Here is a 14,309-nt window from a genome sequence, read left to right as displayed (position 1 = left end):
AAAACAACTTATTGTATACTTTTCTTTTCAGTATTCCAGTCACATTAATTATAATAGTAAATAAAATGGCAACAAACAGAGTCACTTTTGTTTTTATTTTTTACGTGCGTTTACAGCTAACTCAAATTCTCGAAATATCTGCTAAATTACCAATAGAAAAAAAACTTATAGGCCCTAGTGTTCTCAAAACTGACACCAAAGTTTTTCGCTTCAAAGTATTAATAAATGTATTTAACACATAAAAATTAATTTTAGTTTACATAATTGTGATCCTCCCGTAAACTTGTTTAGCCAAAAGCAAAACTCTACAAACAAACAAAGGGAGGTATGAGATCCACATAATTGACAGATAGAGAGAGAGAAACTAGAGATATGACAAAAAACAAAGAGAATAAACAAAAAATTAAGAAAAAGACAAAACCAAACAAAGGTAATTTTCAACCAGTGAAAAAAAATATGAAAAAACAAAGATTTTCCGGCAAAGACTTCCGCGAAGCCGTCCTGAGGGTAAAGGAAGAAACTAACCCTTTGTTGCCTGTACAGAAGAAAAAACATTGACTGATGAAAAACAAACTGCAAATGAAGGACCATTCAAAAATTAGATTGAACGTAAATTCTTTAAGAGAAGATTAATGCAGCCTGTAAGCCTATCTACTAATTTAATCGCTAGGGAAAGAAGTCATGCCCAATTGAATTTTTGAATGATCTTGCGACTGAGATATTTCTTTACCTTCTGTCATTTTGTCCTTATGCACAGGTAGCTTCATAATGCTAGGTTTTTTTTGCACTGAAGAAGGCTTACTGATAGTTTACCGAAATATTTGATTTGACTTTTCGTTTTATTTACTAGCTGAAAACTACCCTAATACGCCATTGTCTTTTTCTTAACTTTTTTTTTGTCACACATCACATGTGTCAAGTATGGACGTATTTAGAAAAACATATTTCAGGATGTACATAGAAAAACTATATACTTATGAAAGAGAGAGAAAGAGAAAGAGGGAGAGAAAGAAAGACAGAGAGAGAGAGAGAGAGACAGAGAGAGAGAGAGAGAGAGAGAGATGAAATAATTTTACAGCTCAACAAAAAACTGTGACAGCATCATATTTCTTGGAATATAATTACGAAGGAACATACTTGTGAAACAGTCATTACGCTCATCAAAGCCCAAAAACCCGAAATCCATGTCCTTAGTTTTTGCAACAAAAGTATCGGCAGTTGTGACTTTTGGCGAATCGCCAGCCCCAAGCGGCAGTCTAGATCTCTTTTTAAAAGAACCGGAAGTGGCAGCATTTGGAATTGGCACATTTTCAGGAGTTACTGGTTTTTTGTTCGCCACCAGATTCTCTTTATTGGATTCAGATTTGCTGGAAAGTTGGGAAAGGGACAAAATCTGGTCAGGCTCCTCAATACCACTATAAAAAAAGTAAAGCGAAGGGTTAATAATTTTACCCTTTAATAAAATTCACTGAAACAGATTTAAACAAAAATGACACTGCTCACAAGGACAAGGACTTCCTGCTGGAAAACTAAAATTACAATTAGTGTTCGAATCACTGTATAAAGATAATTAACAGTAAGTTCACCGCAGATGATTTCTGGCTCTTCATTCTCGGTGCGAACAAACAGCTCCTCACACATACTCTTTCATTAGCGCGAACAAACAGCTCCTCTCATTTGATCTGCCACCAGCGGTCCAATTACCCCGGAACACGTATTTTGGCAGAAAGTTTCTCAAAATGCCTTTAAAACCAACTCGAGACTTCAAAACCTACTTGTAATTCCTAAAAACATCTAATAATAACATTGCACTACTAATTACCGATTTTCATATATGTATTGAAATAAATTAATTTAAAATTAGTTTCTTTAAAATTTAGTGTTCCAACGTTGAAGCCAAGTTTCGCGTTCAAGAGGAATCTGACTTGTCTACCCGTGAAAAGATCTAATGTCGCTTATGTTTTTACGTTCTCCGGAGCACTCGCACCTCGGTCCGGGTTTTTATAATGAGTGAGATAGGAGACGATAATACTGGTTAATATTTATATACTGTGGTTCGAATAAACGAAACATTTCTACCAAAACACTTCCTAAAATCTTCCTAACTTTTGTCTTAAAACATCTTTAGTATTATCCCACTTCCTATAAAGATTAAATATTTGCAGTGTAAATTATGGGTTAAATAATCCGATCCTTATAAGTTAATTACCTTTCAGAATTTTAAGAAATACTGCATGCAAAACAAATTCGTCCAATGAAACTCCTTAGTCCCATCACAACTATCGTAATTTAAGCCAAAGCAATGATACACACTTTAAACATTGACGTTTTGATTTTGTGAAATTATAGGCACAAACAGGGCTGCCGAAAGAGTAAATTGCGAAATAAACCTTGCTGCGAAAAGGGTCGAAATCCTGGAAAGGTTCACTATAGGGCCAGTAGTAAGCATGTATAAGATTTGTCGATAGGTCGTATAAAGCGACTAATCCCTCTATATTATGGACCTATATAGCGAGCAAACACGTTATATTTGGAACCAGGGACGAGATTGTGTAATGCAACCAGACAGGCTTCTGGTCCAACACCCATTTTCTGGGCCAATCAGAGAAGTATAAGGAATTACACAAGAATATGTGTATAGTTTCACGGGTTCATTAATAGAACAACTAATGTCTTTGAAAAGGGTAATTACTTCTAGGTTCAATAGCAAAATTAAATTTCGTCATATTACGTATTCAACGGTTTAATATACTTTTCTGTAAAAAAAATACTGGTTTCAGTCGTAGGGTAAGAAAATCACGTTTTTTCGTATAAATAATGTTATTACTAAAGATACAGCCAAGCCGAGCATGTTTCTGAGTAAAAAATTGTCAAACAGTAATAACATCTAGCCTGAAGGTACCTTGCATCTTGTCCAGAATTGATGGCATATGGGGTTAGATATAAAAAAAATTGTTGATTTGCTTAGGAATGCGTCGCTGGTTATTAAAGAATTGGAAAGCTACAGTCAGAATTATTTTAAGTTGAAAGTTGTATCATTCTGTAAACTAACTCAACTTGCGAAAAAGGTATCTAATAATGATAAAAAGTTCTATCATTGCGTAAACTAACTCAACTTGTAAATAAGGTATCTAATAATGATAAAAAGTTCTATCATTGCATAAACTAACTCAACTTGCGAAAAAGGTATCTAATAATGATAAAAAGTTATATCATTGCGTAAACTAACTCAATTTGCGAAAAAAGATATAGCATTTGCGAATTGGATTGTATGAAGGTTGTAAAAAAGGATTAAACTGCCTACAAGTTAAGGTAAGCCCGAAGGGGTTGCTATCTCATAGGCAATTTATTATAGATTTGGAATAACGTCCTAGGCATCAATCTACAGAAACGATTAACCATGAAAAGATGACCTTGTGACTGGACTTAACTCAAGTTCTCGGATGTGTTCTGTATAATACAAAAGTACCGTTTGAACAGTGTTGTCAATATAAAATATGCTTTAACATTATAGTATACTAAAAATTTGATACTAATAGAGATGTAAATGCCCAAAAAAGGAATTTTAATAAAGAAATTCAGAACAATATTTAGAAATCAAGTAGTGACGTGATTATAGGTTTGAAGCATCATGGATCGCAATCATCAATGACCCTAACCACCAAGGACCTCAACCTCCAAAGGTCCCCAGCCTCCAAGGGACTACCTCCCCCCAACTTTTTGGGCCCCTCCCCCTATTTTTTATACTTTTTTTGAAGTTTCATAATTGAAGAAGACAAACATTTTTTATCCTGTGTTGGGCTTTGGTATTGTGGAGTGGGTGATAGCGCTCCCCATTAATATTCTGAATAAATAACAAACGGACCTAATAATCAAAATTGGGTTATTTTTTTATGCATTGTACTTAAAATATATCTGGCTATTTCTGAAAACTAAAACCCAACTTTATTAGAAAATCAAATATTAATAATAAAATCAGATGTATTTTACACGAGGATGTACTTATTTTCGAAAACTAAAAACCAACTTTATAAAAAAAACTATTATTAAAATCGGATGTATTTTAAACGTGGATGTTCTTATTTCTGAGGACTAAAACCCAACTTCTTTCAAAAATCAAATATTATTAATAAATTCAGATATATTCTAAACGTGGATGTTCCTATTTCTGAAAACTAAAACCCAGCTTTATTAAGAAAAATCAATGGTACTCAATGAAAAAACAACTATAATCCAAACCAATTTTTCTCCGTTTTAAGTTTCAACCTTGCTCTTTACTTCTCTCAGAAAACAGTTGCTCTGACGCGTCGGTATAAAAAACCCAATGCAGAGTTAGTATGTCAGTCAGTAAATTGAATTTGATTATTAGTTGTATCAATATAATACAGAAACTGCGAAGATGTACGGTGTTCTCGATTGTGAATTCATTGGTTTAAAGAAGTCAGTTTGCGGTGTAAATTTTGAATGTGCATTTTTATTGCTGACTACTGATCATAGTGAAGTCTCTTGTAATCACTGGTGCATCAACTACAATATGTATGCTTACAATAGAGACATGTGGAGTACAACATTACGTATTATAAAACAAACTAGGTTTATATGATAGAGTGATTCCCCCATTCTATGAAGGAGGGAAGGATATATCCACTGTACAACAGGAAGTTGGAGAAATATGTAGTTTTTTTTGGTGTGACATCACTATACGTGAAAGGTAATGCACCCACTGATAAACTTTTAATTATCTGATAGAAATCGGATATTCCATTATTCAATTTGGAAGATTTTAATTGTGAGATATTTCCGAATAAAATACACAATCCTGAGGATGAAGTTAGATTTTTTAGCAGATGGGTTCCCATAAATATTCCATCTCGGAATATATGCATACGATATCCCAGGAAGAAGAAGAACAACAACAAAACCCATGATATAGATTGGGATCATACCAAGTGGCTGATAAATAGTGAATTATTATAACACCCATCCCATTCATGGCTAACCAATGGTCTTTTAAAGACCATCAGATCTTTAAACACTTCGTACAAAAATTGGTTCATAATGTTTTCTCGTGATATGATACTTATTCCATTTCGGTGTCATTGTTCATTTTATAGGATGATATTCATCATGTAATTATATCAATAAAGATATTTTAATGCATTACTTCGTCTTTGTTTCCATTATTTTTAGGGTACGATGTCAACTCCAGAGGAAACTCAAAACTTGTTTCGCGTCTTTACGAAAATTTAGAACTGAAGTGGAACCTTTTTATTTTCTTTAAAAAAAAAATTAGAATTGATCTACAACTTTTTTTTTCTTTGAGAAAATTCAGAAGAGAGGTTGAAAAAATGCATCTGATTTTACTAATAATATTTATTTTAATAAAGTTGGGTTTTAGGTTAAAGAGTTATGAACATCACCGTTAAAGACACATGCGATTATGTTTAGGGTATTTGATACTTTTATAAAGCTGTGTAGTTGCCAGAAGTAAGAGCATCCCCGTTGAAAATACATGTTATTTTGTTAATAATAATATTTGATTTTTTTAAAATAAAGTTGGGTTTTAGTTTTTAAGAATGAAAATATTCACGTCTAATACAAATCTTGTTTTGTTAATAACATTAGATTTTTTTTAATAAAGTTGGGTTTTAGTTTCAAGAAATACGAAAATTCACATTTAAAACACAGGTGATTTTATTAACAATATTTTATTTTATTTAATAAATTTGGGTTTTAGTTTTCAAAAAAAAGAACACCCACGTTTAAAATACAACTGATTTTATTAAAAAAAATTTTTTTTAATAAAGTTGGGTCTTAGTTTTCAGAAAAAAGAACAACCACGTTTAAAATACATGTGATCTTTATTAATAATATTTTATTCTTTAATGAAGTTGGGTTTTAGCTGTCAGAAATATGAATATCCCCGTTTAAAATACATCTGATTTTATTAATAAAATTTGATTTAAAAAAAATAAAGTTGGGTTTTAGTTTTCAGAAATACGATAATCCAAGTTTAAAATACATCTAATTTTATTAATAACATTAGATTCTTTAATAAAGTTGGGTTTTAGTTTTCAGAGATAAGAGCACCCACGTTTAAAATAAATCTAATTGTATTAATAATAATTTTTTTTAATAAAGCTGGGTTTAAGTTTTCAGAAATAAGAACGCACACGTTTAAAATACATGTGATTTTATTAATAACATTTGATTTTTTAATAAAGTTGGGTTTTAGTTTTCAGAAATAAGAACACCCACGTTTAAAATAAATGTGATTTTATTAATAATATTTGATTTTTTAATAAAGTTGGGTTTTAGTTTTCACAAATAAGAACACCCACATTTAAAATACATGTAATCTTTATTAATAACAATTTATTCCCTAATAAAGTTGGGTTTCAGCTGTCAGAAATATGAATATCCCCGTTTAAAATACATCTGATTTTATTAATAATGTTTGATTTTTTTTAAATACTTGGGTTTAAGTTTTCAGAAATAAGAACGTTCATTTTTAAAATACATCTGTTTTTATTAATAATATTTGATTTTCTAATAAAGTGGGGTTTTATCTTTCAGAAATAGGAAAATCCACGTACTGACACATTTTAACCACCACATCTGCAGAACTCTGTATGAGTTGACCAACATCCTTTGTCGGATATGTCGGATAAAATAGACAAAATCTAACTATCAGTGATTATATTCAATATCAACATCCTTTTCTCAAATACATAGGATAAAATTGACAAAATGTAAGTGTCAGAGTGAATAATTTTTTTTATCAACACCCTTTGCCAGATAGATCGGACAAAATTGACAAAATCTAAGTATCAGAGTGAATAAATGCTTTATAGACATCCTTTGTCAGATATATCAGATAAAATCGACAAAATATAAGTATCAGAGTGATTACATTCTATATCAACATCCTTTTCTCGGCTACATGGGATAAAATTGACAAAATCTAAGTGTCAGAGTGAAAAAAAATTTTTTATCAACATTTTTTGTCAGATATATTGGATAAAATTGACAAAATCGAATTGTCAGAGTGAATAAATGCTTTATCACCATCTTTTGTCGGATAAGTCGAATTAAATTGACAGAATCTAAGTATCAGAGTGATTAAATTTTAGATCAACATCCTTTTCTCGCCTAAATAGGATAAAATTGACAAAATCTAAGTGGCAGAGTGAATAAATTTTTTTTTTATCACTATCCTTTGTCAGATACATCGGTTAAAATTGACAAAATCTAAGTATCAGAATGAATAAATGCTTTATCAACATCCTTTGTCGGATATGTCGGATAAATAGACAAAATTTAAGTATCAGAGTGATTAAATTCTAGATCAACATCCTTTTCTCGCCTACATAGGATAAAATTGACAAAATCTAAGTGTCAGAGTGAATAATTTTTTTTTATCAACCTCCAATGTCAGATACATCGGATAAAATTGACAAAATCTAAGTATCAGAGTGAATAAATGCATTATCAACATCACTTCTCGGATATGTCGGATAAAATAGACAAAATCTAAGTGTTAGAGTGAAGATGTTTTTTTTATCAACATCTTTTGCCAGATACATCTGATAAAATTGACAAAATCTAAGTGTCAGAGTGAATAAATTTTTTGTATCAACATACTTTGTCAGGTACATCGGATAAAATTGACAAAATCTAAGTATCAGAGTGAATAAATGCTTTATCAACATCCTTTGTCAGATATGTAAGATAAAATCGACAAAATCTAAGTATCAGAGTGATTAATTTCTATATCAGCATCCTTTTCTCGGCTACATAGGATAATATTGACAAAATCTAAGTGTCAGAGTGAATAAATTTTTTTATCAACAAATTTTGACAGATACATCGGATAAAATTTACAAAATCTAGGTTTCACAATGAATAAATGCTTTATCACTATCCTTTGTCGGATATATCGGATAAAATTGGCAAAATGTAAGTATCAGAGTGATTAAATTCTATATTAACATCCTTTTCTCGAATACATAGGACAAAATTGACAAAATCTAAGTGACAGAGTGAATATTTTTTTTTATCAACATCTTTTGCCAGATACTCCGGATAAAATTCACAAAATCTAAGTGTCAGAGTGAATAAATTTGTTTTTATCATCATCCTTTGTCAGGTAAATCGGATAAAATTGACAAAATCTAAGTATCAGAGTGAATAAATGCTTTATCAACATCCAATGTCGGATATGTCGGATAAAATCGACAAAATCTAAGTATAAGAGTGATTAAATTCTATATCAACATCCTTTTCTCGGCTACATGGGATAAAATTGACAAAATCTAAGTGTAAGAGTGAATAAATTTTTTTATCAACGTCTTGTCAGATACATCGGATAAAATTGACAAAAATCTAAGTGTCAGAGTGAATAAATGCTTTATCACCATCCTTTGTCGGATATGTCGGATAAAATTGACAGAATCTAAGTATCAGTGATTAAATTCTATATCAACATCCTTTTAACGAATACATAGGAAAAAATTGACAAAATCTAAGTGACAGAGTGAATAAATTTTTTTATCTACATCTTTTGCCAGATGCTCCGGATAAAATTCACAGAATCTAAGTGTCAGAGTGAATAATTTTTTTTAATCAACATCCTTTGTCAGGTAAATCGGATAAAATTGACAAAATCTAAGTATCAGAGTGAATAAATGCTTTATCAACATCCTTTGTCGGATGTCAGATAAAATTGACAAAATCTAAGTATAAGAATGATTAAATTCTATATCAACATCCTTTTCTCGGATACATAGGATAATATTGACAAAATATAAGTGTCAGAGTGAATAAATTTTTTTATCAACATCTTTAGTCAGATACATCGGATAAAATTAACAAAATCTAAGTATCAGAGTGAATAAATGCTTTATCACCATCCTTTGTCAGATATGTCGGATCAAATTGACAGAATCTAAGGATCAGTAATTAAATTCTATATCAACATCCTTTTCTCGAATAAATAGTATAAAATTGACAAAATCTAAGTATCAGAGTGAATAAATTTTTTTTATCAACATCTTTTGTCAGATACATCGGATAAAATTGACAAAATCTAAGTGTGAGACTGAATAATTTTTTTTTTCAACATCCATTGTCAGATGCATCGGATAAAATTGACAAAATCTAAGTATCAGAGTAAATAAATGCTTTATCAACATCCTTTGTCGGATATGTCAGATAAAATCGAAAAAATCTAAGCATCAGAGTGATTGCGTTATATATCAACATCCTTTTTCCGGCTACATAGGATAAAATTGACAAAATCTAAGTGTCAGTGAATAATTTTTTTTATCAACATCTTTTGTCAGATACATTGGATAAAATTGACAAAATCTAAGTGTCAGAGTGAATAAATTTTTTTTTATCAACATCTTTTGCCAGATACATTGGATAAAATTGACAAAATCTAAGAACCAGAGTGAATAAATACTTTATCACCATCCTTTGTCGGATAAAATTTACAAAATCTAAGTATCAGAGTGATTAAATTCTATATCAACATCCTTTTCTCGAATACATAGGATAAAATTGACAAAATCTAAGTGTCACAGTGAATAAATTTTTGTTATCAACATCTTTTGCCAGATACGTCGGATAAAATTGAAAAAAATCTAAGTGTCAGAGTGAATAAATGCTTTATGACCATCCTTTGTCATATATGTCGAATAAAATTGACATAATCTAAGTATCAGAGTGATTAAATTCTATATCAACATCCTTTTCTCGAATAAATAATTTTTTTTTATCAACATCTTTTGCCAGATACTCTGGATAAAATTCACAAAATCTAAGTGTCAGAGTGAATAATTTTTTTTATCAACATCCGTTGTCAGGTACATCGGATAAAATTGACAAAATCTAAGTATCAGAGTGAATAAATGCTGTATCAACATCTTTTGTCGGATATGTCGGATAAAATCGACAAAATCTAAGTATAAGAGTGATTAAATTGTATATCAACATCCTTTTCTCGGCTACATAGGATAAAATTGAAAAAAATATAAGTGTCAGAGGGAATAAATTTTTTTCATCAACATCTTTTGTCAGATGCATTAGATAAAATTGACCAAATCTAAGTGGCGGCGCCACTCTATGTCAACCTAAATTAATCCAACTTTTTGCATATCTCTCTCACTATGTGTGTATGTAGTTTGTTGATTACTTAGAATTTTGTCATTATTTCTTGAATGAATATTCCGTATTACGTATCCAGGAAGGGGTTTTATAAAGGATTTCGTTACTTACTTACAATTGGTTCGTAATTTTAAAAATGGAGTATTTGCAGTCTACATCACCGAGTTGACATTTAAAGCGAGTTTGTAACTTATTTGCATGTTTTTTCAGTGTCTAGAAAGAAATTATTATATTGCCCGTTCAAGAGGTGTACAAAAACGAAATTTTATTGATTACTTGCAGTTTCTTCGTAATTTTTTGAATGAAATTTCTGTAATGTCTATCCAAGAGGTGAAATCAATAAAGAGTTTTTTGCATACTTATAATTTGTTTTTATAATTTTTTGAATGAAATGTATGTATTGTGTATCCAGGAGGAGAATCCAAGAAAGAGTTTGCTACTTACTTACTTACGATATTTTCATAAGTTCTTGAGTGAAATTTCCATGTTGTGAATACAAGAAAGTTTGTTTACATTTTTTTCATAATTTCCTGAATTAAATTTCTGTATTGTGCATTCAAACGGCGAATTCAAGAAACAGTTTGTTACTTACTTAGAATTTTGTCATACTTTCTTGAATGAAATTTCCATATTGTGTATCAGAGGTGAATTCAAGAATTGTTTTTATAATTTCTTGAATGAAATGTCTGTATTGTGTATCCAGGAGAAGAATTCAAGAAAGAGTTTGTTACTTACTTGCATTTTTTTCATAAGTTCTTGAGTAAAATTTCCATGTTGTGAATTCAAGAAAGAGTTTGTTTACATTTTTTTTCATAATTCCTGAATTAAATTTCTGTATTGTGCATTCAAACGGCGAATTCAAGAAAGAGTTTGTTACTTACTTAGAATTCTGTCATAATTTATCGAATAAAATTTCTATATCCGCCACTCTATGTGAACCTAAATTGATCCAACTTTTTGCATATCTCTCTCACTATGTGTGTATGTAGTTTGTTAATTACTTACAATTTTGTCATTATTTCTTGAATTAAATGTCTGTATTGTGTATTCAGGAGGCGAATTCAAGAAAGAATTTGTTACTTCCTGACAGTATCTTCATCTTTTTTTGAATGAAATTTTTGCATTCTGTATCCAAGAGGTGAGATCAAGAGAGAGTTTGTTACTTGCTTACAATTTTTTATAATTAATTGAATGATATTTCCCTAATGTGTATCCAAGAGATGAAAACAATAAAGAATTACTTACTTGCGATTTGTTCATAATTTCTTGAATGAAATATCTGTATTGTGTATCCAAGAGGTGAAATCAATAAAGAGTTTGTTACATACACACAATTTGTTTTTATAATTTTTTGAATGAAATGTCTGTATTGTGTATCCAGGAGGAGAATTCAAGAAAGAGTTTGTTACTTACTTACTTACAATTTTTTTCATGTTCTTGAGTAAAATTTCCATGTTGTGAATTCAAGAAAGAGTTTATTTACATTTTTTTTCATAATTTCCTGAATTAAATTTCTGTATTGTGCATTCAAACGGCGAATTCAAGAAAGAGTTTGTTACTTACTTAGAATTTTGTCATAATTTCTTGAATTAAATGTCCCTATTGTGTATCCAAGAGTTGAATTCAACAATTGTTTTTATAATTTCTTGAATGAAATGTACGTATTGTTTTTCCAGGAGGAGGATCCAAGAGAGAGTTTGTTACTTACTTGCAATTTTTTTCATAAGTTCTTGAGTGAAACTTCCGTGTTGTGTATCCAAGAAAGAGTTTGTTAACATTTTTTTTTCATAATTTCCTGAATTAAATTTCTGTATATGCATTCAAACGGCGAATTGAAGAAAGAGTTTGTTACTTACTTAGAATTTTGTCATAATTTCTTGAATGAAATTTCCATATTGTGTATCCAAGAGGTGAATTCAAGAAAAAGATTGTTTACAATTTTTTATAATTTCCTGAATTAAATTTCTGTATTACGCATTCAAACGGTGAATTCAAGAAAGAGTTTGTTACTTACTTAGAATTTTGTCATAATTTCTTGAATGAAATGTCTGTATTGTGTATCCAGGAGGCGAATTCAAGAAAGAATTTGTTACTTACTTACAATTTTTTCATAATTTCCTGAATTAAATTTCTGCATTGTGTATCCAAGAGCTGACTTAAAGAAAGAGTTTGGTACTTACTTACAATTTTTCTCAATTTCGTGAATTAAATTTCCGTATTATGTATCCAAGAGGTGAAAACAATAAAGTTTGTTACTTACTTGCGGTTTTTTCATAATTTCTTGAAGGAAATTTCCATATTGTGTATCCAAGAGGTGAATTCAAGAAAGCGATTGTTACTTACTTACAATTTCTTCATAATTTAATGAAATGAATAGAACTCTTCTAAAGAATAAATACGGGTTAAGCTTAAAGATATTCACTGCTTAAACACGTTATTAGATTTTTTGAGAAAAAATACATATTCCCATAAAAATAGTACCTAAAGTCCACTCTTAAATATCGAGAAACGAGGAGCCCATGGTATAGAATATTTTTTACCGTGTCTTATGCATTTATCGCGATCAGGTATGTCCTTTGGTATCCACTGCGCAAAGAACCTAACCTCGGCTGCAGGACGGTGATAAGCCCCTTCAAATTTAGGACACTTAAATTCTTCTAGATTGAAAAGTGGACTCCTAGGGTCACACTTTTGAATTAAAACTTAATCTGTAGGTACATTACCCTTTAAATAGAGTGCTTCAACCCCGAAAAAGCTGCAAATTTCACTGACTTCCTCCAGGAAATTTCTCAGTTCCTGACCACTATTATTAAGTAGTTTAATCACTCTATCGTAGAATCCCAGTCTGTTTATACGACGTAATGTAGTACTCCACAAGCTTTTATCATACTCAAACATGTTATAGTTCACTATCCAATGATAACAGTCAATTTCTTCGAGTTCCATAGACAATAATAAAAATGCACATTCAAATATAACACCACAAGATGATTTTTTCAAACCGATAAATTATGTGTCATACAGTCCTATCATCTTGGAAGCTATTAATGTAGTTGTTAAGTAAAGAAGTACTTCATCAAACTTTTATACCTTCGCTCAAGGTTGAATGGAGTTATGGCTAGGGGGATGAGTCATAAAACCATCTGAAATCATTGTGGGGAGGAGTCACAAAACCCTTAGAGTTCATTACGGGGAGGACTCATAGAACTCTCAGTATCTATTGCATACAAATGAAGTCTGTAAATTATAATTTTTGTTTATAATTTCTGTATTGTGTATCAAAGAGGAGAATTCAAGAAAGAGTTGGTTACTTACTTACTTACAATTTTTTCATAATCACAAATCCGACAACGGTTGATGATAAAGAATTTATTCGTTCTAATAGATAGATTTTGTCAATGTTATCTGACGTAACCGATAAATGATTTAGATAAAGAAATTTAATAAAGAATTTGTCCTAATTGAAATTTAAATTATGTCAGTATTATCAAACGTATCAGTCAAAAGACATTGATGAAGAGTTTATTCACTCTGATACTTAGATTCTGTCAATGCTATCCCAAGTATCTGTCAATAGATGTTGATAGAGAATTTATTCATTCTTATACTTAGATTTTCTCTATGTTAACCTATCTATCCGACATAAGATATATGCAAATTCCTTTTCTTACATCTCCGATGTTTTAAAAGACATTCTAAACGTTTGATGTGCTAGCTTACTCTAAAAATAATGAACACATAACAATGTAATGCATAATATATTTTTAATGAAATAATGTCATGTAGAATATTAATACAAAAATATATATTATTATACATTATTAATGACATTGAACAACTTTGGACATTTTGAATCTGTTCCATAAGATGGTTCACCATGTTCTATCTTGATACTATAGCTATTATCTTCTCTTAGTTCGTAATCAGTAGAATAATCGTTATTCCATTTTGAGTCATACACAATTTTTACATGTGTGTCATCGACCAGCTAAATATACTTTTTGTCTTTGGTATTATTTGGTTAATTAACTTTTTGATCGATGGCAGTAACGTTTGCTGTTACTTTGTTTTTAATCGATTCATCTTTATATTCCTTGGTAATATTTTCTGCCAATGTCTCTTTTATTTTTCTGGCAATT

General features: G+C 30.3%; 1 protein-coding gene across 1 annotated transcript in view; it reads right to left on the bottom strand.

The window, feature by feature from the left end:
* LOC148950370 (uncharacterized) overlaps positions 1–14,309 on the bottom strand; it is a 186,788-nt gene that overhangs the window by 63,282 nt on the left and 109,197 nt on the right. The window contains exon 8 of the mRNA XM_089091851.1: positions 1,138–1,415. Within this exon, the coding sequence (XP_088947977.1) occupies positions 1,138–1,415 (278 nt within the window). The remainder of the gene's footprint in view (positions 1–1,137; positions 1,416–14,309) is intronic.

The sequence above is a fragment of the Artemia sp. Qi Xiang Cuo genome, chromosome 7, assembly GCF_049724085.1.
Source record: "Artemia sp. Qi Xiang Cuo chromosome 7, ASM4972408v1, whole genome shotgun sequence".
Lineage (NCBI taxonomy): Eukaryota > Metazoa > Arthropoda > Branchiopoda > Anostraca > Artemiidae > Artemia > Artemia sp. Qi Xiang Cuo.
Note: the sequence above shows the minus strand (reverse complement) of the source record. Positions and strands in the feature narration are given on the sequence as shown.